We start from the raw sequence: 26,472 nt of genomic DNA, 5'->3' as shown, positions 1-26,472 counted from the left end.
CCATGTGCCCACCCTCCACTAGAAAAAAGAGCCATGTGAGAAAGAACCGGAGTGGAACATGAATCACTTGTTACATTTCTTTTATAAGAGAAGAAATTAGCTCACACACATGCCCATCATCTTAAAAATAACGATGTAATTTTAGGCCGCACACAGTGGCTCACACCTGTAATCCCAGCACTTTAGGAGGCCGAGGCAGGCGGATCACGAGGTCAGGAGATGGAGACCATCCTGGCTAACATGGTGAAACCCCATCTCTACTAAAAATACAAAAAATTAGCCAGGCGTGGTGACGGGCACCTGTAGTCCCAGCTACTTGGGAGGCTGAGGCAGGAGAATGGCATGAACCCAGGAGGCAGAGCTTGCAGTAAGCTGAGATCGCACCACTGCACTCCAGCCTGGGCGACTGAGTGAGACTCTGTCTCAAAAAAAAAAAAAAGCCATGAAATTTTACTTCACTTCTTCAACCTCACAATCAAAACACTTTCATAAGCACAGGGGCTTAGGAACATAGGCCCTAGAAACTCACAGATCTGTCTCCAGCCCTGCACTCACAGAGTGATAGCAGAAAAGCTACTGCACTACCAGAAGCAGGGTTTCACACCATCATTATATAAAGAACCAAATGGCATAAAAGTAAGAACTCCACATACCTTCTGTGACTTCTCAGCTACCATGAGGACCAAATCAAAGTCATAGGTGCCAAGAGAATGATCATATAATTCATTAACATCTACCAGAAGCAGCAAATATTTCAGGGCCTCTTCAGCACTCACAGCATCAGGATCAGGGGGAGCATTTCCTAACAGTGTTTAGAAAACAAAACAGAACACAACCATTTGGGGAAAAAACCCACAGACCTAACAACATAACCAAAAAGACAATAAATTTTTCTCAACAGAACTGGACATCAGAAGAATATATACTTCTGATACTTTTATATATGCTTTAGAGGGCAGCACTGAAAAAAACCGACACAGGTCTTAAAATGGCAACTAAAAGGTCACATGTTAAATCTGTGGTGTGGCAATGACATGGTGATTGTCACCTGCAGAAGACTAGTAGCAGTCACGGCCACCTTAAGCACTTTCTCTGTGAGTGGATCTCTACCTTGAAGCTCGTGTACTTTCTGCAGTACAATTTCCAGTTCTGGGGTTGTCTTCTTTACATGAGATGTAAGTATGGATAGGCAGTATCTGAGGTAATAAATGAAGAACACCAGAATGAGAAAGGTAAGTAGGCTGGACAAGGACAACTACACACTTCGGTTTTTCAAAGGATGCCACCTGGTGACAGCATACATACTTATGAGGATTTATGCTCTCCATGACTGCTCTCATAGCATCGCAGACAAGGTCTAGTTTATTCCCGTCAGGATCCCTGGACAGGTGGACACTGCTGGTAACCGGTGGAGGGTACATGGTCTTCGTGACATCTTCTTCTCTAAGAACAGGTGTGTATGGAACGGTCATCAACAGAACATGTAGCCCAGCCCAGATCAAATTACTAACATACACCTGGCATGCTGATGATGATAAATAAAAATGACGTCTTTTGGAAAAGAGTTGAATTATAAAAATATTGAGAAATAAAACACGTCCACAAAAGACTTATACAAATGTTTGTAGATGTTTGAGTCACATTAGCCCCAAACAGGGTACAATCCACGTGTCCAGCAACAGGGGAATGAATAAGCAAACAGTGGTGTATTTACACAATGGCATACTACTGAGCAATAAAAAAAGGATGAACTAGTGATACATATAAAAACACAGATGAATCTGAAGACAATATGCTGAATGAAAACAGCTTTACGCAGAAGAGTAATACTGTACGCTTCCATTTAGGTGAAGTTCTTGAACAGGCAAAACTGATTTATGGTGAAAAATTCAGAAGAGTAGTTGCCTGGGGAATGGGACAGGGACTGACTGAAAGGAATCTGAAGCAGCTTTCTGAAAAGGAGTAAATGCCCTCTAACTTGATAGAGGTTCAGGTTACACTAAGTGTACATTTGCCAAAACTCACTAAATGGCACACTTAAGATTTGGACATTTCACTGCAGATAAATATGACCTGAAAAAACACAACAAAACCATCCCACACACAAAGAATGCCCTCTAGTTAATGATATACAAGGAGAAGTACAGGGGGTAGAGTGGACTGATGTCTACAACTCATTTAGAAATTTGTCTACAAACAAGATGAATGATGGATGGACAAATTATAGAGAATGAAAATGCATATACAGAAAAATATAAACTGGTAAATCCAGGTGGGGTACAAATAGGCTGCTTACTGGACAATCAACTTTTCTCTATTTTGAAAGTGTTTCATTAAAAAGTTGAGGGGAAAGATCATCAGAGAGAAAGATGCCATTTGATTTCAATCTCCTAAGAAAAACAAGTAGTTTTATATGTATAGCTAAAAATCAAGTCAAATAATAATTCTGAATGACATGTTTTAAGGACATAGTTTTAAACAGGCTGTTTTAAAAAGAAAGGAAAAGAGCAAAAAACCAACTGGCATCTAAGAGTTATAGCAATTTTTAAAAATGAACAGTAAGGAATTTTTCTTTTCTAGCTATTTATGTTTGATTTCTTTAACAAGAAGAGAGAAAATTATAGAAAAGATACACATGAATTATTCAAAATACTTACTTCAATTCTGTAAAAAACAAGTTAATATGATTCACAGAATCTATCTGTTTAATGAAGGTTTCCACATTTTCAAGAAACACCTACCAAAAAAGGGACAAAACATCTTCATTCAGATCATATTAGTTTAAGTAGAAAGTAAGCTAGAGTAAATGACAGCTTAGGAAGTTACCTTAGGGTTATGATCATAAATCAGATTGAGATTGATTCTCAGCTTTCTCATGCATTCAAATGCCTCTTTAAACATAAGTCTGTGAGGAGACAAAGAATAGAAAAGGTACTCACAAAAACTGAGCTCCATGGGCCCAGTATATTTTCATTATGATACAAACCAGTTATAATCAGATTACAGCCCCAATGCCAAGCTACTATCACTGGATTTCTACTCTGAAATTACAGAATAAAAAAATCAGGTGCCACATTCATTTACCTTCTTAAAAGGTGTAATTTAGTCATCATAGCTATCTGAGAACTACATCTTCACATACATACAACAGAAAATCATTACAGAAGGCCGGGCACGGTGGTTCACGCCTGTAATCCTAGCACTTTGGGAGGCCGAGGTGGGCAGATCACTTGAGGTCAGGAGTTTGAGGCCAGCCTGGCCAACATGGTGAAACCCTGTCTCTACTAAAAATACAAAAAAAAAAGAATTAGGCGTGGTGGTGCACACCTGTAATCCTAGCTATGCGGGAGGCTGAAGTGGGAGGATTGCTTGAACCCAGGAGGCAGAGGTTGCAGTGAGCCGAGATTGCGCCACTGTACTCCAGCCTGGGTGACAGAGCAAGACTGTGTCTCAAAAAAAAAAAGAAAATCATCATGGAATTTAGGTCTACTTTTTAAAGAAAACATTAGTATAGATCTTTCTAATACAAAGTTTCCTCCAAATAGGTTCAGAAAATCAGTCATTTCCTTCACAAGAATGGCTCAGGCTTTTTTGGGTCATAGGCCCCTCTGTAAATCTGTTGAAAGCTGTGGGCTTTCTACTTGAATAAATACACAAAGACAAAGTTTGGTGTGTATAGTTTCCCTGGGTTCATAGGCCACCTAAAACCCACATGTGTTCCCTCAGGTTAAGAGAAGCCCTCCTTTATATGATGAGTGTCACGATTCTTTCTTCTAGGAATCTCCACTACAAAATACTGTATTAAAGTAAAAAAGTTAAAAAAAAAAAAAGAACCTCTAAGAATCTGATTGATGATATAGGTAATGAGGGCTTTTCATACTTTTAAGTTCTCAAAATTGTAATAAAATACTTACTGTCTTCACATGTAAATCACACGCTAACTAGTCGCAAACAGTACAATGGCACTTACTTGTCCAACCACTTCCGAATCTGAGCTAAAACCAGGGCACGATGATGAACAACTTCTAAGTTTCCCCTTGGCATCTTAAATAAATTAAAGCAGTAACATTTTTAATTAAGTAGAAAACATTTAAATAGCCAGGATACACAATTTTACCTAACTCTTCACAGAGAACTACCACAACTCTCTAAAATGAGCACACTTTTAGCAGAATCTGGTTGTTCTCTATATTTATCTTGACTTTCAAGAAAAGTTTCCCTTTGAGCCTTACTGGTCACAGCCTGTATCAACACTCCTTTGAATAAAACTAACAGAAAACTGTCAAGGAAAGGTTTACAATAAACGATACAAAGAATAAGAAAGCCTAAAATACAACCTGCAAGAATTATGCTTGGTACTTGGCTGAATGACAATCAGACTATCTATCTTGTCTGAAAAACCAGCTTACCTGTAATACAAGCTTTGTGTCCTGGGGCACAACAGTGACAATCCGTGAACCCCTCTCCACTTTCCGCAGAACTTCCCCATTGGACACATGATTGCTGCTCAGGCCGGCCTGTAATGCTAAACACACCATTAACTAATAAGCCTTAATTATCACAACAAGCCACTCTCCATTAATTGCAATTGAAACCACACACGTTATGTGAAATAGAAGAGAACAAATAACAACCGTGTGCCTTAGCTCTGCCACTGAACCTCAAAACTATCAGCCCTGCTGATGAACACGCTCATCCCTGGAACTTGCCCTCTCTCTTACAGAGCCCTCATGCATATTCACATACACAGCTTCTCAAATGATCTGGAGAAACACAGTAAGAACTGGGGCAACTTCTCTATTTCTTAGCATTATCAGTGTACTATAATCATATCAGTGAAAGAAAGATTCCCTATTTCCAAGTTGGAAGCAAAGAAAATAAGTTGGCTTTTTAGAATAAGGAACACACACACACATACACGTCACACACACATACATGCCTCACACATAGAGATAGATAGGGCATGGAACAGAAGACAAAATGCAGCCAATATCCTACAAACCACAAGATGGAGCCCAGATATACAGTGGAGGGTGGGCACAGTGGGAAAAGACTACACAGAAGGTAAAACATTTGGGATCTACATAATAATTCCAAATAAAATATTAGATCAGTTACATAATACAATTTCCTGAACAATTTTTAACTTTAGAATGTGCTGCTTAAGGAAGGAACTCCCTTCCTTGGATGTCTTTACTAAAGTGCAAAATGATTTAACTGAGATATTATGTTGAGATTAGGGTCTAAGTAAAATAAAGATTTTCTCCAGCCTAGGACTCCTTGATAAGAAGCCAAAGTAGATGAAGAATTCAAAAAGTCATCAAGACTCCAAAAGACATTGGAAGAGGGACCATTTCTATTTTATACATTGAAAACTTACTTTTAAATGAAGCATCCCTCAGGCAAAAACACTGGCAGGTATGGGAATGGGTTGTCAACAATAAAAACTCATCATATACTGCAAATGATGTGATATTTGACGCAACCTGCAAGAGAAGGCCAGAGAGGCATGGGGGAAGGTTAGCTAGATTACTCGGAGCTAACACTGTGAAAAGGTTCCAACACCAAACCAAGCCTTGATACCTCAATGTCATTGATGAAAAAGCGACACCTGTCAGTCAGGCCAAGGACGCATTCCTGCAAAGAAATAAAACTGAAATCACAAGCAATTCTATTTCAAATCAGTTAAACCTACCTTTTCTATCACATAGTTCTAACGCCCTATGATTTCACACCTAAGTTCCTGTAATCAGGACTAAAGATAGATACCTAAGACGTGGCTGGTCCAGTGCAAAACGGAATGTGAAGCCATCCAATCCATCAGTGAGCCCTGACATCTCCATCTCCTACATATATCTCAAACCCATCTCCTCTTTCCCCTAACTCCACCAACCTGTGTTGATCCCATATTCCAGTCTCATCACTCTCCAATCAACTCTATTCTGGGCAGCCAGAATCACTGTTCAAACCACGAAGCAGAACACATTACTCTGTTATTAAAAATCACAAGAAGTTTCTAATCTTTGTTCAATTTAAAAACCCAAATTCCCTCCTATGACTGTCACTGAGCTCCAGCCATAATGCTTCCATCCAGTCCCTTGAATAAGATGAGCTCTTGCTAAGCTCAAGGAGCTTGTTGTTCCTTCTGCCTGGAGAGAGAGCCTTCTTTTTCTTCACATCTCAGCACACACATCACTGCCTCCGAGAGGCCTTCCTAGACCACCAAACGCAGGACTCCCATTCTCATAGCCACCATCCTCAAATTACCCCTCAAACATCTCAGCATTCTCTACCAGTATACCCTGTCCATTTCCATCACGCTCCCAACAAAGGGAATCATTACATTGAAATTAATAGATCACAAGTTCCAGAAGAGCAGGAATTAGTTAAGCGGTTTTGTTTTCCAACCACTGCATTCTACCATCCACCACAATTATAGGCATTCTAATATGTGTTGAATAAAAATCTACTAAAACTATTTTCAAGATCACATTTCTGTTCTCCCTACTAAATAAAATTAACTTTGAATGATTTGTACAACTAGGGATAAAAGGTTGCTAATCACATATATTATCTCATTTAGTCTTCTGAACCCTGATAGACAGATACTGATTTTCCCATTTTATAGATGAATAAAGTATGGCTTATGAAAGTGAGATCATTTCCCACTATTGTCTAGGCATTTAGTGGAGACCCAAGTCCACCTCCAAAGCCCATGCTCTTTGTACTTAACGCCATCAGTCCCTGGGTAACTACTTTAAAAGGAAATTTCCTGCTCCATGTTCAGTTACCTCTTCTCCAATCATGGCCAATTCGGTCTGGGTGCATGGATAAGGAAACCGAACAGGAAATCCACCGGAGTTCTTCCATGGTTTAACAGCCAGAGAAGGTGACTCTGCAAGATTCACAGATCTAGTTTAAAATAGCTGATGTGCTCTTTGTAAAAAACCATCAACATCAATATTTGCTAAAACACTTAACATGCAATTTCAATCACTTTTTTTTCTCCAGTGCTGGCATTATTTATTTATATATATATTTTTATTATACTTTAAGTTCTAGGGTACATGTGCACAACGTGCAGGTTTGTTACATATGTATACATGTGCCGTGTTGGTGTGCTGCACCCATTAACTCGTCATTTACATTAGGTATATCTCCTAATGCTATCCCTCCCCTCTCCCCCCACCCCACGACAGGCCCCAGTGTGTGAAGTCCCCTTCCTGTGTCCAAGTGTTCTCACTGTTCAGTTCCCATCTATGAGTGAGAACATGCGGTGTTTGGTTTTTTGTCCCAGCGATAGTCATCAATCACTTTTTTAAGAGTACACTGTTCATTAAAAGAGGAAACAGGAGTAGAATACACTTGCCAATTCCACTCTAAAGCTTAGGGTTTTCCAGGGTAGTTAAAAGACCTGACAATCAATGTTGTACTGACAAGATACAAGTACATGTTCTTAAGAACTAAGCATCTATGTAAGTCATAACATGCTTTCCTAACACCTTGATACTCACCCCAAAGGTACTTAAATATCTGGCCGTCAGCCAGCTGTAATACTACTGACTTGGTCTTGGAATTGCAACATAGACTGATTATGACCCCATCCACCGTTGAAGATGAACTGACAAAAAAAAAAGGAGGAGGGCCTGTAAACAGACCATTTTTCTCAAAAATAGTGACATTTCACTGATTTTGAAAATCAACAATTTCCTTTTGATGCTGCACTACCTACTTCAATACAATGTAGACAAAATACACATATACACACCTAATACTACACACACACACACACACACACACATATACACTCAGAGACAGATGGATGGTTAGATGAATAGATAAAACTACTCCAAACCAAAGCCCAGACAAAGCCACATCTGCTACATGACACCATTTTCCACAAACCCAATAAGGTAGCTGTTTACATTGTGAAGTCATCATTCCTCTTCTGGCCACAACTTACTGCAACTTATTACAATGTATTGCCTTCATTAGACATGGATGGCACCAATATCATTTCTGTCTGCTTAAAATAGTTAAAGCAGCTGGTCTGTAGGAAAATGAGCACACTCAATATCTCTATCACCATCATATCTATTGATGGAAAATTGTGGATTTTCACTAATGAGATGAAGGGAATTTGTTATCACCATTACATTTTTTTCCCTGAGTCAATGGAGACAAGTAAAATTTTACTTTTTTTTTTTTTTTTTTTTTTTTTTTTGACAGTATCTTGCTCTGTTGCCCAGGCTGAAACGCAGTTGATATAATCATAGCTCACTGCAATCTCAACCTCCTAGGTTCAAGTGATCCTCCCACCTCAGCTTCTCAAGTAGCTTGGACCATAGCCACGGAAGCAGAATTTCTTAAAAGAAGAGGAAGAGGTAGTGATAAAAAAAAAAAAAAAAAAAAAAAAAAAAAAGGGAGACAAAGAGGTAGTGATAAAAGCAAATGATGTTAATGCTAACATTTAATTCAAAGTTTTTAACCAATCTACAAAAAAACTAAAAATTATAACAATAGGGAATTCCTCTACAAATGCTTCAAATTTTGTGAGGATAAATTATCTGTCAAGAAGAAAACAAACTCTGGAGCTAGACTGGCTGGGATTTGATCCTGGCTCCACCTGCATGATCTCAGGCAAGTTACCTAACTGCTCCATGTCTTAGTTGTCTCATCTGTAAAATGATGGTGCAAATGGCACATACTTTAAAGAGGTATTATGAGAAATAAATAAGCTAAAACAGAGAAAGCACTTAGAAGAGTATTTTTTACAAAGTATAAGCTACAGTAAATATAAACTACTTAACTGAGGGACTTTGCAGCCCTCAAAAGCATTAATATTTTATATGAACAAAACAGTCTTTTTGAGAAATAAAAGTCAAAGCAGTAGAAATATACTGTAAATGACATCTCATTTCCTTTATAGCAAATGAGATGACTGCATCAAGCTTTTGCCTCTATAAGCGAATGATGAAGAATTTCAAATCAGAAGAAGCAGAAACTTAGTAAATTGTTCTGCTTTTCAAAAAGTAATCTACTGGCTTACTTTAAGTGCTACATATTTCTAGAACATATTCTGCATTTAGACATGTTAACAAAAGGCTTTTTCAAAATATCACGAAGCACTATGAGTCAAAGAGTAGGAGCAAATGACTGCATTAAAATGTTTTATGTCTATAAATGTATGTAATGTATATATATAAACGAAAGGTTCCTAATTTTGCAACAACATTTCTCAGAAGAGAAATCTCACCAGTAGGGCGTTAATTACAAATTAATCTGGGGATTAGTATCAGTGGACAAACGTGCCAAGTCTTGACACTGGAAACAAGGAGTTCTGGGAACTGGCTAGAAAATGCTATCAACTATACAACAGGGCTTGCATTCCACAGAAGAGCATTCATTAACTGAAACCTGTTACATAATGAAGATATAGTCAGGAATCAAAACAAAACTCAGGCCCAGAGAACAGTGAAATTTCAGCAAAGAAGAATAGACTTTCTAATGGTAAATGTAGTCAGGTACAAAATAGGATATATAGAAGAGGAGGCTGGAAGAAGCATTTTGAAGTCACCACATCAAAACAAAGCATATATATGCAATTATGCGTCATTTAACGTTGGGGATACGTCTGAGAAATGTGTTGTTAGGTGATTTCATCATTGTGCAAACATCATAGAGTACTTACACAAACCTAGGTGGTATAGCATACTACACCCCTAGGCTATGGGGTATGGCCTATTGCTACTAGGCTACAAACCTGGACAGTGTGTTACTTTACAGAATACTATAGGCAATTGTAATACAATGTCAAGTATTTGTGTATCCAAACATAGAAAAGGTATGTAGACACACACACACACACACACACGCAAATATATGCGCATGACTGCATTTATACAAAATTCCTTCCCATCACATTAGCCCATGAGAATTAGCCACTCTAATTATGCTTGACAGTTATTAAAATCAATTATAACATATAACAATCACCCTGGAAAAATGTGGGTAGGTGCTGAATTAAAATATTTAACACATCTTTAAAAAGTTGCTTCGTCTATTAATATTTATCCTATTTTTCACTACTTTTTGATATATTTTTGGTCTGTTATTTTGACATGGCTCATAACTAGATTTAACCTTCTTGTTAAGTGTGTCTAACAAGAAAGCTACTGCTCCTCAACCTTGATCAATGGAGGTCAAAAAAAGTTGTATGCTCATAAAAGACAAAAACCTAACTTCATTTGCTTAACACGTGGAGTACAGGGAAAAACTGCAATACCTTTCATTGAGCTGTCCATGCTCTTCATCCATCTCAGAAGAAGCTGCAGTCAAATGGTGAATGACAGACCGGGGGCTGGACTCACTGTGGCTTACAGCCAGGAAGATGTCTTCTTCAATCCAAGTGAGAAGGCCTAGTTTCAGTGGGTTTACGTCTTGATCTTCATTATTCTCAAACTGAATTCTATTGTAAATATTGAAGAATATCCAAGACAAGAATAAAACTTAAAAACCACTGAGATGTTCCTGGATGAAGGAAGACTGAAGCATCTTGTACACAGTCAACTCCTAATTATTTGGAGGGACAAAACCTGAGATACTACCAAATACTAGAAAATCTAAAATTAATCTTTTTCTGGCTTAAGAATACGTTTTTATATTTTCCCTAAAATTTCTCATACCCTGAAATCTTTAAATTTGAAGAGAACACTTGAGGAAACTGACTACACAAGAAAATTACCTGCCCTAGTCCCTACACTAATGAACCCCAGAGCCTTTCCACTGCCACGACTTACCAGCATTCAAACCAGGCTCTGGCAGGTATGTGACTTGCAGTAGAATGGGTCCTTTCCTAAGCACCTCACATTAAACTGACTGACTAGCTTGAGAGATGGTCTCCATGTCTCTAATGCATTCTTCGGTAGCATTCATACACCTGACCAGGGCACTGTTCTTGTCACCTCATGTGGGAACCGATAATGGCTGCTTCCTGCCTTTTAGATCAGGTGTCAAATCCGCAGCTCCCACTGAAGAAGTTGGTCACTAGCCTGATCTTCCTCCTCAAACATCACCCCCTGGACTCAGGCTCTCCATTGCATTCGCACAGAGTATCCCATGGAGGATCAGTCCCACCTCTGGTTTTCACTGACACTTTCTTCCCCACCAGACCCAATGTTCCCAATTCTTTGCCAACCCCAAACCTATCCCTTCCCCAAGGATCATGATAAGTATTCATGTCTTTTGTGAAATCTCAGACGAACTGACATTATCCCCATCAGTTTTTTTTTAAATGAAACTATATTCTAAACTGCCTCATACTTTCTAATTTGTCCTCTGTCTCTACTCTAGTGGTTTCAAGTCTGTGAAGTGAAATAATGTATGTAAATGCTCTTTAAAAACTACTAAGCATTACACAGGCAGCCTCAAAATCATACAGAGGTTGAGCGCTTCTGCTGTATTTATTAAATATATCACATATATTTAAGAAACATTATTTATTAAATTCTGTTATTTGTTGTACTCAGTTAATTATTTCTATTAATCTAACAATAAATGTTCCCTAGAGGCAGAGTAGTTTAGTAATAAAGAACATGGACTTATCAAACAGAATACAATCAAACCCTAAATTCTCTAGTTACCAGGTCCATGACCTTGGGTAAGTTACCTAACCTCTACACTGTTTTTTTAATCTGTAAGTACTCAATAAGTGGTACTTTTTAAAAAGTTCTCTCACAGACGTGGCATTATAATTTGGTTTCTAGGTCATTTTGCAAATGCCTATAGTGTACCTGAGGTATTCAATTATGTCCAATTGTTTACAATACTGTTTCAGTGGAAGAATGCATTCTGTTTTCCATCCCGGGAGCCTCAAAACACAGCACCCAGAAGTTCCAGATTCTGGGATGGAGCAAAGACAGAGGCTGCATTAGGTCATCCATGTTAACAACCCATACATCCCCATTTATGTAAGAGAATGCAGCTCCGCCTTATCATTGTCATCTCCATCTTTCCCACATGATTTTTCCTGGAGAACCAAGCGCTATTGGGAGTACGTCCTAGGCCGGCTTACGACTCATGCTCTCCTGCTACCTATCAAATTATATGGCATTCAGACAAACTACATGACTGGCTTCTCCAATCAGATCCAAAAGTCAGGGCCTGGGTGTTGTATTTATTTCTTGTTCCACTCAGCAACAGGCAAAGAACTGTACCAGTTGGCTGAATTCAAGACTGCATGCTGGCTCATTCTGTTCCCAGAAGCCCAAGATAATTAAGAACCTACTTGTATCTCTTTTCCAAATGAGGAGTTCTAAGGCAAACTTTGAATCCACTTCCACCCACAGCTCCCAGTTTCACTGTAGAGTCGGCACTTGGACCATCACCTGGAAAACAAAAATGCAAATACTATCATTGTAAATTATAAGATTTCACCTAATACTAAGGAGATGGTGTCTGCAATTAACGAGTTCTAGAAGGCAAACAGCAATCTAGAAAATAATCACATCTCAACCTCCTTAAAATCTCTGCTTTCCCCTTAAGAACACATCAGTCATAATCTTCCCTGATAAAGGCCACATCTCAGGAAGACCAGGTGAAGGGGCTACCTTCTCAGCCCAGTGCTATGGACAATTTCCTCCACTGTCTTCAACCACCTCGCAATATCCTCAAATTCTCCAAAGTCCTAAGCACCTGCTTAAAAGACATTTTCTTTCTATTCTTCATCCAGTTTATTCACTGCACAGCAGCCAATGCAAGCCTTTAAAAAATTCAGCCAGAACACTGCACTCCTCTGTTCTAAGCCCTCTGGTGGCTCCTATCTCACTCGGAGTAAAAGCCGCAAGGCCCTACAAGAGCAGATTCCCATCACCTCTCTGAACTCACCCACCAACTTCCCCTCATTTGCTCTGCTGCAGCCACCCTGGCCTCCTGGCTATTTCCTAAATACAACAGGCACTTCGGTGGTTGCTTTTTACCCCGCTTGGAACGCTCCTTTTTTTTTTCTTCTTCGCCTTCAAGCATAGAATGCTTAGGACGCTCTTACCCCAGATGTCTGCGTGGCTCCCACTGTGATTCTCAACAGGTCTCTGCTTAAATGTCACCTTCACAGAGAGGCCTTTGGGATTACACTAAATAGGAAAGCCACCTTCCCCCTGTAAACTCTTATCCTTAAGCTCTCCCTATCCCTTATTTTGCTTAATTTTTCTCCACAGCACTTGCCATCTGATAGATCATATTTAATTGATATCTTTTGTCTACACCTAGAACAACAAGTTGCAGACAAAGTACAACTCGTTTTCTAGTACAACAAGCCAAGTACTAGAAAAAAGCCTGGCATATAATAAACAATCAAGAAACAATGAGGGGGAAAAAGGAGTGATACTCAGGATGCATCAAACACCATCTTTAAAAACTTTGGCAACAAACTTGTCTCCACACCACTCAAACGTCTACCACTTGGCTCCAAGTTCTTAATTTCCCTTCCACTTGGGCACTGAGCCCTGACCTGTTCCAGTCCAACATCTCCTTTTCCAGATGCTCTTATATCCAAACTCTCCCCAGTGGGCTCTTTAACTTCTCAGGGTTTTTAGTTCATGGATTTGTTATGATCTTTCTCCTTTCCATTTCTATGAACACTGCCCTGGCTCAAGCTCTAGCTAGCTCCTGCCTGGACACTTAACAACAGCTTCTCCTAACTAGAATCTCTGCCTCTAGGTGCCCCTGACCTATGGCCAACCCCACATATTGATGCCAAACAATCTTTCAAAAGTGAAGCTCTCAACCTGTCCTATCTCATCACAGGGAGTTTTCTCTCAAGTAAAATGAATGCAGGGTGGTACAGGGTTTCATTTTGAGGAGATAAAAATGTCCTAAAATTGATCGTGGTGATGGCTGTACAACTCTGTGAATATATATATATATACACATATACATATATATATACACATATATATATTCATACACACACATATAAACCACTGAATGATGAATGATATAAATCTATTTTTTAAGTGAATGCAGAACAAAACATCCCATACATTGTAAAGTGACACATAAACTCATTAGCATCATACAGTTAAGTCCCACAAAAGCTTACTTTACATCTGATTCTTTTTGCCTTGACAATGAACGTATTTGCACTTTTTTTAAAGCTATTTTTAAAAGTTTAAGGAGGATTGTAACAGCATTTTACACACTGAAATTATAATCAGAGAAACTGGTGACATATCCAGATAGGATTCATGTACACAGTGGGGTGCTGACTTAACAGAAAAGCTGATATGAAAGTAAGGAATTCCCATTTAAATTAATTAATTTTGATTATTCTCTCTTGGCAACTATCTAGCTTTTTCTGAGAATTCAAATGATATATGAAAACAAGGCTACCACTGCCATATGCCAGCAGAATTTATGACATAACCACAGACCTCACAAGTAAAAACAAATTTCAGATTCTCCAGCACATCAGGAAAGTAATGAAGAACTGACAGCAACGGGGCTGTGGCAGGACAAGTTAGATTAGGAGCTAGAACACCTGTGTTGAGGTCCTTGTCCATTCTTGTTCAAACAAATTACAAAACCTCTGACACTGTGTTCCCTCATCTATAAAAGTGGAAAACCCCATCTCTGACACAGCTACTAGGAGGGATGAGATCAACTGAAAATATGTGTAAGGGCAATGAAAATAGTGAAACATGTTAACAATGTACAACATACTATGTTATTTCCAGAGTTCAATATTATTCTTAAATAACTGACTCTTCAAGTTCAGTAAGGGAAAAGGTATGGCTCATGCAAACCAGTGTAGGATTAAAAAAAAACAAAAACAAAAACACAAGCCAATTAAATATCATAATGATAATGATATCAACTGCAGACTTCAAAATTTTGAGAAACACTAGACCTATGGCAACACCAAACTATAATTTGCTTTTATATAGGAGTAGAAGGGACTTGATTCAGAATATCTTTGTAAAAGTTTTATAACATACCACATCTATAAACAGAAATCTCGTTACTGGCATCTAGAACAGCAAGGTCATTACTCTTTTGAGGGTGTGCAAAGAATGTGACTTGATTCACAGGGTGTGGGAACAGCAGTTGGTAGGTGCACATGGGAGGCGGAACCACAGTCTGCCGGAAGACTGTCACCAATACCCTATCTGCAGTCAAAAAGAAAGAAGAGGATTAGACACAGGGATATTCAATTTGTAAGATAAGCCATCTGAACATCACAGCATATCTAAACAATAATGGCAATTCGCAAAAAAATAACTTTCAATGTTTTTCTCATGAACAAGTTTAAAAACAGTGTGGGATGGGGAAATGTCATGGGGTCTGTCTATAATTGGCCATTATCACCTCCAGGCCTAGAGTAGTCCATCTCAGAACCTGGAGTTTCAGGTGCCAGGGACTACGGCAAAAAGGCCAAGAGGTCAGACCTCTAGCTTTAAACCTGGGCCTGCAACCAAGCCACACTAAACCACGGGAATTAATACCTTCAAAATCCTTAAAGCACTTTCCTGTGTGCGGATTTGGTAATAAGGCAGATCTGATTAAGTTCTCTATACGGAACACATGAGTATAAAATCAGTATTATATAGAATGTTACACAGAATATGAATTAATATACCACCTCACATTACAATCTTAGAAGCCAGTGTTCCCTTTTATTATCAGCAACAAAACTATTCACTAAGGTGACTACTTCACTCCTCAATCTTGCCCTCCCCACCCCACTCCCTAAAAAACCTTCTCTCTAATTATAAAACATCAACCTAATCTTCATATTAGGCAAACGTCTACGCATGAACTGAACATACTGGAGAGGTATATATCAGCAAGCATTTATATCAGGAAACAAGGCAACACAAGTGGGGTGGTACAAGGATCAGTTATAAATCTGTGTCAGGGCAAACAGGTAAGGCTAACACACCCAATCCCACAAGACTCTACTGTTGTCGCCCTCTCTACCTAGAGTCAAAGTTTTCAGTGTCTTCAAAGGCCAGGCAAGTAAATGTGTGAAGGCCACAGAGGCAGTATAACAGGAAACTGGGGTGGGGAGGGGGGACGATGGTTCTCAGGAGAGAATATACCCCACCTTATACCCCATTCAATAAAAAATCAAACAAGTAACCCAAACAGCCAAAACAAATAAAGATTCCCCACTGTTCCAGTCAAACCACCACATCTGCAGGCCCTAGGCTCAGGACCCCTTGCAGGCTCATGGACACGCTTCCCAGCAGCTTACTTCCATCGATGACAGCCACATTGGACAAGTCACTTGAATTATCTCCCACGCTCCGGTCAGTCGTCCAGTGCCAATCATAAGCGAGGTAATGCCAGCCCTGACAGAGAACATGTAGCCGGTATGGGGTCACAGGGTCCCACATCAGAGACACAATCTTGCTCTTCCCACAGGTGCTGAAGGATAAACTTTGCTTGAGATACCAGTGATAGTTTCCAACAGTCCAGAGCTGAACTGCAAGGGAAAATGAAAAGAAAGCCATTAGAGGCTGGGAAGCAGACTTCATCCCACTTGCCAGAGGGGTTCAGGGGCAATCTGTTCTTTTTCAAAGGACCCTTCCTGCTCAGCCTCGTCTCTAAAATAAGAACAATAATAATTGCCAAAAAATAGCTTTCCATGCAGATAAAATGTCAAGAATCAATAAAGTCAGAAATACGTGTTTATTTTCTTGGTTTTTTCTATTTTTAACTTTTATTCATATGCTTATTTTCCTTTTTTTTTTGACACAGAGTCTCGCTCTGTCGCCCAGGCTGGAGTGCAGTGGCGCAATCTCAGCTCACTGCAAGCTCCAACTCCCAGGTTCACACCATTCTCCTGCCTCAGCCTCTCGAGTAGCTAGGACTACAGGTGCCCGCCACCACGCCTGGCTAATTTTTTTTTGTTTTGTATTTTTAGTGGAAACATGGTTTCACTGTGTTAGCCAGGATGGTCTCCATCTCCTGACCTCGAGATCCGCCTGCCTCGGCCTCCCAAAGTGCTGAGATTACAGGTGTGAGCCACCATGCCTGGCCCATATGTTTATTTTCAACTTTACTTCCAAACTCTATGATCACGACGGAAGGCTACTAGGACAAAGCATTCTTTCAGTGGGTTTTCTCATGAAGATTTAGGAAGAAGACAACCTGACAATTAGATTAAAAGTATTAAAACACTCAATCCAAGATCTAGACTAGCATCATTGTGTTGTATTGGGCTTAAGATGCTTATTTTCTTTCAGGTGCTTTGCAAGCACTTATGTTCAAGGCTATCTGGGTATTAACCCTGATTCAGCTGCCCAAAGAAGATAAGCATGCAATTATCCTTCCAACGTCTATTAAGCAAGCACGACTTAATCATGCCAAAACCAACCTTTACTAAACAGATGACATATAAATTAAGACCTTAGTTATATTAGGAATTATAGTTATATTAAGAAATATTATTTATATTAAGGATTTTCTCAATCTCCTTGCCCACTAATGCTTAATTAGTGATCACAGCAAACATAACCTAGTCTCAAACCGCATTATTACAACACTTTGAAGTTAGACCACATGCTGATGTTCTGTGAGCACAGATGTTATGGCTGTTTTGTGCAATGTGTGTATATATATATATACATGTTTTTGAGATGGAGTCTCACTCTGTCACCCAGGCTGGAGTGCAGTGGCCCAATCTCGGCTCACGGCAACCTCTGCCTCCCAGTTCCAGCGATTCCCCTGTCTCAGCCTCCCGAGTAGCTAGGACTACAGGCACGCACCACCATGCTGGACTAATTTTTGCATTTTTAGTAGAGACGGGGTTTCACCCTGTGCAATATTTTTATGCTCGGCATATCATAGTGCCAACCCTTGACACACTGGTTAATCGGTGGTTCTCAACTGTGGCTGTTTAAAATCACTTGGGAGCTTTTGGCTTTTAATTAAATACTTATGTATAATCCCCATTCCAACACACTGAACTGAACTCTTGAGATGAAGCCTGAATATCATTTTTTTTCTAAAGGTGTGGCCAGGGTTAAGAACTATTATGTTGAATAATGAGTTTCTTAACATTTCAGTTAAAAGGGTTCTACTGAGGCCGGGCACAGTGGCTCATGCCTGTAATCCCAGCACTTTGGGAGGCCGAGACGGCCAGATCATGAGGTCAGGAGATCGAGACCATCCTGGCTAACACGGCGAAACCCCGCCTCTACTAAAAATACAAAAAATTAGCTGGGCGTGGTGGCAGGCGCCTGCAGTCCCAGCTACTCGGTAAGCTGAGGCAGGAGAATGGCGTGAACCCGAGAGGCAGAGCTTGCAGTGAGCCGAGATCGCGCCACTGCACTCCAGCCTGGGAGACAGAGAGAGACTCCGTCTCAAAAAAAAAAAAAAAAAAAAAGAGGGTTCTACTGATTAAACAGTTTGAAAGCTACTTAGAAAATAATCAAGTAAAAAGATTTATGAACAAAAATGTCCGTGCATTGCTGTTTAAAATAATGAGAAATTACAAAACTGTAAATGTCTAACAGCATGAGATTTAATGAACGAGAATAAACAAGTATTATATAGCAATTTAAAATGATGCAGATGGATCATGGATCACACCTACACTTTTTTTTTGTTTTGTTTTGTTTTGAGACAGTCTCGCTCTGTGGCCAAGGCTGGAGTGCAGTGGTGCGATCTCCATTCACTGCAAGCTCCGCCTACTCTGGGCTCATGCCATTCTCCTGCCTCAGCCTCCAGAGTAGCTGGGACTACAGGCGCCTGCCACCACGCCCAGCTAATTTTTTGCATTTTTAGTAGAGATAGGGTTACACCATGTTAGCCAGGATGGTCTCGATTTCCTGACCTCGTGATCCGCCTGCCTCGGCCTCCCAAAGTGCTGGGCCCCCAAAGTGCATGAGCCACTGTGCCTGGCCCATACCTACTACACTTTTAACAAAAACAAGATCATAGCTATACTGAGATATATACATGAAAAACCTAGAAGACAAGAAAATTTGAATAGTGATTATTACGGAGTGGTAGAACTACGAGATTTCTTTTTTTCTCATCTTATTTTCTAACATTTTCAAGTATTATTTAATACTTAAAACCACACACTTACACATTTTAAAAGCTATAAAAAATATTCTTACTTTTACACTTAATGTAAGTCTTCTTTCACGTCCACAGAATTCCTCTGGTTAGTGTTTTTTCTGTGGTAATACCATCCACCAGGAAAAGCACGTGATGACTTACAACAGTTAATTTTATTGTGTCAACTTGGCTTGGCTATGGCGCCCAGCTGTCTGCTGAAACTCTAGATGTTGCTGTGAAGGTATTCTGTACATGTGATTAATATTTATAATCGGCTGACTGTAAGGAAAGCAGATTATTCTCCATAATGTGGGAGGGTCCCATTCATTCAGTTGAAGACCTTAAAAGCAAAAACTGAGGCTTTGCAGAAAAGAAGAAATTCTGCCTTAAGGCTGTAACAGAAATCCTCCCTAAGTTTCCAGCCTGCCTTACAGATTTCATACTCAAGACTGCAACATCAATTCTTACCTGAATTTCCAGCCTGCCAACCTGCCACACAAATTTCAAACTTGCCATCCCCTACATTAGCCAATCTTTTAAAGTAAATCTATCCACACTCTATTACTCTCTCTCCCTCCCTCCCCACCCTATTCCCCCTCTCACCGTCTCTCTATATAAGTACAGTTGACCCTTGAACAACACAGGCTTGAACTGCACAGGTCCATTTATATTCGTATTTTCTTCAATGAATACAGTCGGCCCTTCATATTGTGGATTCTATATCCGCAACCGAACGCACATCAAAAATATGGTACTTGAGGAACGCAAAACCCAAGTATACAAAAGGCTGACTTTTTGTATCTGAGTGTTCTGCAGGGCTGACCGCAGGACTTGACCATGTGTGGATTTTGGTGTCCATGGGCAATCCTAGAACTAATCCCCCGAGAATACTGAGGGATGAATTATATATATGTATTATTTCTGTTTCTCTAGAGAACCCCAACCAACACATGACTGAAATCCATAATCAATCAAAATCTAACCACCCCCGTCTCCACCTGCCCACTTCAGCATCTTTGATTCTACTAAGGTACTAAGTAGAAGGGATGAAGGAAATCCCATACCTGTCTACTTTCAACTACGTTTTATGGGGCAGAAGGCTGGGGTACTACAGCTATCTTACCATAGGTTTTCGGAATGGAGCTTTCTTCTCTCTGAAAGTCTTCCAGCCAAACTGCAAGCACTGAGGAATCTGCATTCCAGAGCAAGTCATTTACCTAGAAGGGAAAAAAGATCTGTCATTGGCTTTCAGTTATGGATTTACTTCCAAATCTTTATAATAGCTGTATTTCCTCTCTCAAATCAAATAATCCCACTACCTGAGCTCATCCCTAACTGTAAATCACTAACCTACAGAGGCATTAAACAAATCTGTAAAATATGTCATTATTATGTAGAGGACTTAAAAAAAAGAAATACATTATGCTTAAAGATTAAAAGAGACTTAAGAAACTTAACCAAATACAAGGTGACATTTTTAGACAATCAGAGAAATTTGAATATGGACTAGGTGTTAGACAACACTGAGGTAAGATGTAATAATGGAATTATGGTTATGTAAAGAAAAATGTCCTTAACTGTTAGAAATAAATAATGAAAATATGATTTCTAGAATTAAAACTCCAGGAAATAAAAATATATGTAAGTATATGTATGTATAGGCCAAAGAGTTGCCGACAGATGAAAATAGTTTTGCAAAATGTTGGTATCTACTGAAAGTGAATAATAGTTACACGGGAGTTCATTAAACTCATCTCTCAAGATGTTTAAAATTTTACACAGAGATACCATTTCATGTGTTCTCACTTCAGCAAGGATCTTAATGGTATACAAACCGCTTAACATTTAAATGTTATAAATGAAAAACATCTTCATTACTGGAAAAATTATGCTTTTGTCAAAATAAACAATAAAAACTAGCATTTTTATTTCCTACTTCTGTTTTATCTAAGGTGGGGAAGAAATGCTATTATTTGCAAAATCACTGGAAAAACAATATATCTTTTATTAAAAAAATCAGTTCTAGGAAGCCATCATTTTTATTACTATTTACTCTAAAGCTTCTATTTATATATCCGTAGCAAAGATAAATCCCCTCTATAGGCCAGGCGCGGTGGCTCAGGCCTGTAATCCCAGCACTTTGGGAGGTGGAGGCGGGTGGATCACCGGAGGTCAGGGGTTTGAGACCAGCCTGACCAACACGGAGAAACCCTGTCTCTACTAAAAATACAAAATTAGCTGGCTGTGGTGGCGCATGCCTGTAATCCCAGCTACTCGGGAGGCTGAGGCAGGAGAATCACTTGAACCTGAGAGGCGGAGGTTGTGGTGAGCCGAGATTGCACCATCGCACTCCAACCTGGGCAACAAGAATGAAACTCCAACTCAAAAAAAAAAAAAAAAAATTCCCTCTATAGCTGTGGAAAGTCCTCTACATTTGAGGGCGAAACAAACTCAAGCACTTACCTTAACCTCATCTTTAAGGAAGGGAAGTGTAAAGTGTCCATGAAGGAGTCCATTTTTCTCAAAAAACACAATATCTTGCTGGTTGGGTTTATCTTGTGTAGATGCAATCAAACTGCCTGAGGGTCTTAAAGCAAACTCAGAGTGTTACAACATCCAAAGCTCACCTAACTAAAGAATAGATAAAATCCAGAAGAGTTTTTTTTTCCCAGCAAACATGAATGAAGGAATGAACGAATTAATGAATATCTTTCTCCAAGGAAGTTTTAAATCCCATGTGTCCCTTGTCTCTTGGCAAGCGGTTCACCCCATTGTGGGACTGTACTTGCCCAGAGGAAAGAGTGCCTTTTCCTATTTTACACAGAGGCTCCATTTGCCCACAAAGCCTTACATATTTACACTGCATTTGGATGACTTTAAAAATAATAAGTTATCTAAACCATTCCAGGTATAATGTCCTAAAAATCAAAATCTATTTCTCCTTCAATTATATGACTTCAGCAAATATTCTATGCTCAGGTAGGTCTTTTTTAAGACTTCTCCAAATGTTGAAAACATCTTAATTACCTCATCTTATTCATATTTGTCTCTAGGGTTTGAATTCAAATATATTTCTCTTCTGCTCTTATATAATATCATTCAGATACTGGTGGGAAACAAGAGGTCTACATACAACAGGTATCACTGAAACAGAGGAGATACATCTTCTATCTAAAATCAGGCAGCCACATATGACAGGCAAATTGTGACCTGCACAAGGGTACTGGGCCAAGGAGGAGAATGGAAGGAAAGAGGGGAGTCTGAATCCAGCCTGCATGCTCCTTGGCAAGCAGATCCTCTACTGTGGGAATTTAGTGCCAAGAAAGGAGGCTCTTTGCCTAATTTCCATAAAAGCTCCATCTGCCCCACAGAGCCTTGCAAACTGGGCCTTCCCTTCTAAACACCATTTTCTGCTCTGTACAATGGCTTCATATACACCCTGCCTTAAAACCACAGCCTTTTAGGAATTAGGAATGCAAAATATATGTGGCCTTAGAACGATGAAATCTGTGAAGAAGCGTAAAATCTAATATTCAAGTTGAATTCAGACTTCAGAGAACAAAAAAAAAAAAAAAAGAAGAAGAAGAAACAAAGATAGATACAGGCTTATAACCAAATCAAGAAACGTAAAAATCCTTTTGTGTTACACAAACATCTGTATCATCTGTATCCATGTGTACCACCACCTCTACTCTGGTTCCAAGAATTTCTCTAAGGTTTCTTCTCTCACTCACTTCCAAGCCAGGGCTGGTCCCAGTCCTGCCACAGGCTCACTGGTTGACTGCAAAGCAAACTCTCGGTTCCACACTCTGACCTTCCGAGCCCCTGTGCGGGAGTGGAGACAAACACACACACACACACACTTAGAACATTATGATAAAAGTTGTCAATTCAGAACTATTCAAACACCTTCCTTAGAAATAAAAACTGCCACGGTTTTACATAGCCAATTAGATTAATTTAGTTAAAAATTTGTGTCCACCAGGTAGGAGGGTCGACCAGATGGCCTCAAAGGACTCTTCCAATTCTTAACTCTAAACTCATTTCATATTTAAAGCATCACATCCTTGCCCCATATGTATAATACCCTACTCAAAGCAAAAGAAAGAAAATTTTCCTTAATTTTAATAAGATAAAATTTCTTTATTGTTGTTTAACTGCAATATATTTCCATACCTGTTTCTGGGCAAACAACACTCACAGCAAAAAACTGCCCATCCCCACGCCAGGTAACTTGTGGTCTATGGTCATCCCAGGGCAAAGCAGATTCATGCTAAAAAGGGGAAGAAACACCAATATTACTGGGGGACCTTAAGTATCCCAGAATCAAACAAGCCTCACACCACTAGATATAGATGTTTTATGAGGTTTAAGCTACTTTGAAAGCCCACCTATAGAATCAGAAACCATCCAAGGGTTGGTTCTTAGAACCCAGAAATCATCCAAAAAGAGAAAAAAATATAAAACAAACAAAATCCTCCTTTGGGCATTAAAAAAAAAAAGTGGCCTCTGAGAACAGCAAAAGAGGAAAAGAGCTACAGATCTAGATCCTGAATATAATGAGCTAAGGAACCTATCAGGTAACTACAAGGAAACAAGTGTTCTGTTTGTCCAACAGGGTAGAGTTTTGTTTACATATTGTGTAAGCTTCACAACAGGGCACAGATGAGTTAAGATGTGAAGAAGGTGAATAGGGAGGAGCCACAGAGGTGGTAAAGGCAGCAGCAAACAATGATGAAAACGTGGAAATGTTCTCATTCTGCAGCATGACAGGAAGAAACGTCTCCTCCAGGGCCACACGTATCTCAATCCTGAAGCCAATTCTACCAGGTGGGGACAGATGACCACCCGGGCATTCATCATCATATTCTATTAACAGCCTAAGAATTCTGCTAGTACTGTACTACAGTCTGCACAGTAGGGAATACATAGGTAGCCTAACAAAATTTATTCTCAATGAAACTGTCCTAGGGAATAGAAACCAAACCTCCTTTAGTGAAGGGTTAAGGCCTGAAATAGGCGTTATATGAAATAGAACTGGAAATAATTAAGGACAGAAAACGTAGATGGCAAGCAGGGTATTATTGAGTCATCTATTCTAGAAGAGTAGCTCATATTAATTTCTACATATAATTATGCTTCTATTTGTTCAGGCCCAACCCTTGGTATCCTCCTCAATTCCTCTCTCTCACCCACTTTTTTTTTTTTTTTGAGACAGAGTCTAGCTTTATGGCCCAGGCTGGAGTGCAGTGGCACAATCTTGGCTCACTGCAACCTCTGCCTCCCGGGTACAAGCGATTCTACTGCCTTAACCTCTCAAGTAGCTGAGATTACAGGCATCTGCCACCATGCCTGGCTAATTTTTGTATTTTTAGTAGAGATGGGATTTCGCCATGTTGGACATGCTAGTCTTGAACTCCTGACCTCAGGTGCTCTGCCCACCTTGACCTCCCATAGTGTTGGGATTACAGGCGTGAGCCGCTGTGCCCAGCTAAATGCAACCTCTTGAATCAGTGTTACTGGGCACTAGGAGAGCCCAGGCAGGGAATAGGCTGAGGGCTAGAACAACACAACTTAAAAAATCAAAGTAAATTATGCTCACATGAGTACTTGCGTCTGACTACTCCATGGATTTTTGTTTTCTTTTCTGAAGGGTAGCTGTGAACTTTCAAACCAAGATGAGGCCCTAGAAAGCCTTTAGAAAAAGTTCATGAAAAAAAGCTAGAGTAGTTTACTGGATAGTACATTAGATAATAGGATGCTCGCTTTTTTCCCCCATTACCTGGATCATCCTATATCACTAATAAATCGTAATTCTGGCAATACTAGATAAGTCTTACTCTAGCAGGTACCAGTAGTAAAATGTCACCTTCTCCAGAGTTTAACAAAGTATGGAAAACTGCCTTATTCTCAATACTACCATAGATTCCCTTAAAGTACTATTTTTTAACACCTTTGCTGGGATACAATTTACATATTATTAAGGTTCACCCATTTGAAGCACACAATTCAATGTATTTTGGGTTTTTTTTGTTTAAACTCAGTGGTAAGAATCAATGTTTTTAAAGTATATTTACAAAGTTGAATAGCTATCACCATAATCTAAATTTTGGGCATTTTCATCCTCCCAAAAAGAAACCCCATATCCGTTAGCAGTCACTCCTTCCCCACCCCACCCCGCAGCCCTACGCAACCACGACTCTACTTTCTGCCTCTGTGAATTTGCCCCTTCTGAGCACTTCATACAAATGGGATAATACTATAGGTGATCTTTTATGACTGGCTTCTTTCACTTAGCATAATCTTTATGACGTTTACTCATGTTATAACATGTATGAGTAAAGTGCTATTTTTAAATCGAAAATATATGGTCTTAGAAAGCTGTAGCATAATTTACCTGCTGCTTACAGCAAGAAAGAATATTCAAATTGCACCAACTATTTACTTGGTCAAGTTCCTGTTTAGTCAAGGATACCTTTTAAGTCCTTCTGCCAAAAAAAAAAAAAAAAAAAAGAAAAATCACTTAAAAATCAGGGGGACATGAAAACCACTTGTCCAAAGTGTGCAGTTGTAGTGGATCACCCCCAAAGAAGCAAGGTTGTGTCTGAGAGTACTTACTCCATGTTTCTGCCCTCTAATAATCCTTTACTGTTCTAATAAGTCAATAGCTTTCAGAATGTTAAATTAGACCCACTATGCATATTTAACTCACAACAGTTGTTTTGAAATAAAAACTACGCTTAAAAAAAAGTTTCAAAAGTTATTTGTCTACTAAAATAAAAGCAGCAACTACCACTTGAGTGCCTACACTGTGCTGATGCTATGGTACCTGTTTTATATATGTTATTACCTGCCCATCTCAACCCTTGTAAGGAGACATTATGTTGTCCACTTTACAGAGAATACTGAGGCTCAGAAACGTTGGGAAACTTCCCTGTCAAGGTCTCATAGCTTCTAAATGTTATAAGGATAATGTAATCTGTACTTTTCTAATAGAGATCTATACTGCCCCTGAGGGTACTTGGCAGTGTGCCAGAGGGTAAATATGGCACATCTTCTTGGGGCATTAATTTTACTCAAGGGTAATTTCAATTCATATTTTTAAAAAATATTCATACTGTATAAATTAAAATAAAATATAAGAGTTTAAATGAATTTAATGTGACATGGACACTACTTCCCCAGGTGCCCCAAGAGTTTGCACTCTTCTTGTGTCCACACACCTGTGCCTTCAGGGGCTGCCTATATTAGAAGATTAAGAAGTACTACTTTGAGTCATCAAGACATCATTATATGGTCTTTAGAATTTTCTTTTTTTTTTTTTCATTTATTTATTTATTTTAGAGATGAGGTCTCACTCTATTGCCCTGGCTGGAGTACAGGGGCAAGCCACAGTGCCCAGCT

General features: G+C 39.3%; 1 protein-coding gene across 4 annotated transcripts in view; it reads right to left on the bottom strand.

Annotated features, from left to right (window-relative positions):
* ELP1 (elongator acetyltransferase complex subunit 1) overlaps positions 1-26,472 on the bottom strand; it is a 67,628-nt gene that overhangs the window by 26,839 nt on the left and 14,317 nt on the right. For all 4 annotated transcript variants that reach the window (XM_055271568.2, XM_055271565.2, XM_063636137.1 and 1 more), the window contains exons 7-25: positions 23,245-23,341; positions 22,803-22,893; positions 21,532-21,655; positions 20,192-20,285; positions 16,253-16,483; positions 14,994-15,164; positions 12,287-12,386; positions 10,286-10,468; positions 7,515-7,621; positions 6,792-6,895; positions 5,584-5,637; positions 5,381-5,486; positions 4,410-4,525; positions 3,971-4,044; positions 2,827-2,905; positions 2,658-2,737; positions 1,306-1,443; positions 1,111-1,196; positions 654-802 (exon numbers count right to left, since the gene is read on the bottom strand). In XM_055271568.2, the coding sequence (XP_055127543.1) occupies positions 654-802; positions 1,111-1,196; positions 1,306-1,443; positions 2,658-2,737; positions 2,827-2,905; positions 3,971-4,044; positions 4,410-4,525; positions 5,381-5,486; positions 5,584-5,637; positions 6,792-6,895; positions 7,515-7,621; positions 10,286-10,468; positions 12,287-12,386; positions 14,994-15,164; positions 16,253-16,483; positions 20,192-20,285; positions 21,532-21,655; positions 22,803-22,893; positions 23,245-23,341 (2,184 nt within the window). The remainder of the gene's footprint in view (positions 1-653; positions 803-1,110; positions 1,197-1,305; positions 1,444-2,657; positions 2,738-2,826; positions 2,906-3,970; positions 4,045-4,409; positions 4,526-5,380; positions 5,487-5,583; positions 5,638-6,791; positions 6,896-7,514; positions 7,622-10,285; positions 10,469-12,286; positions 12,387-14,993; positions 15,165-16,252; positions 16,484-20,191; positions 20,286-21,531; positions 21,656-22,802; positions 22,894-23,244; positions 23,342-26,472) is intronic.

The sequence above is a fragment of the Symphalangus syndactylus genome, chromosome 3, assembly GCF_028878055.3.
Source record: "Symphalangus syndactylus isolate Jambi chromosome 3, NHGRI_mSymSyn1-v2.1_pri, whole genome shotgun sequence".
Lineage (NCBI taxonomy): Eukaryota > Metazoa > Chordata > Mammalia > Primates > Hylobatidae > Symphalangus > Symphalangus syndactylus.
This window is presented reverse-complemented; position numbering and strand designations above follow the sequence as displayed.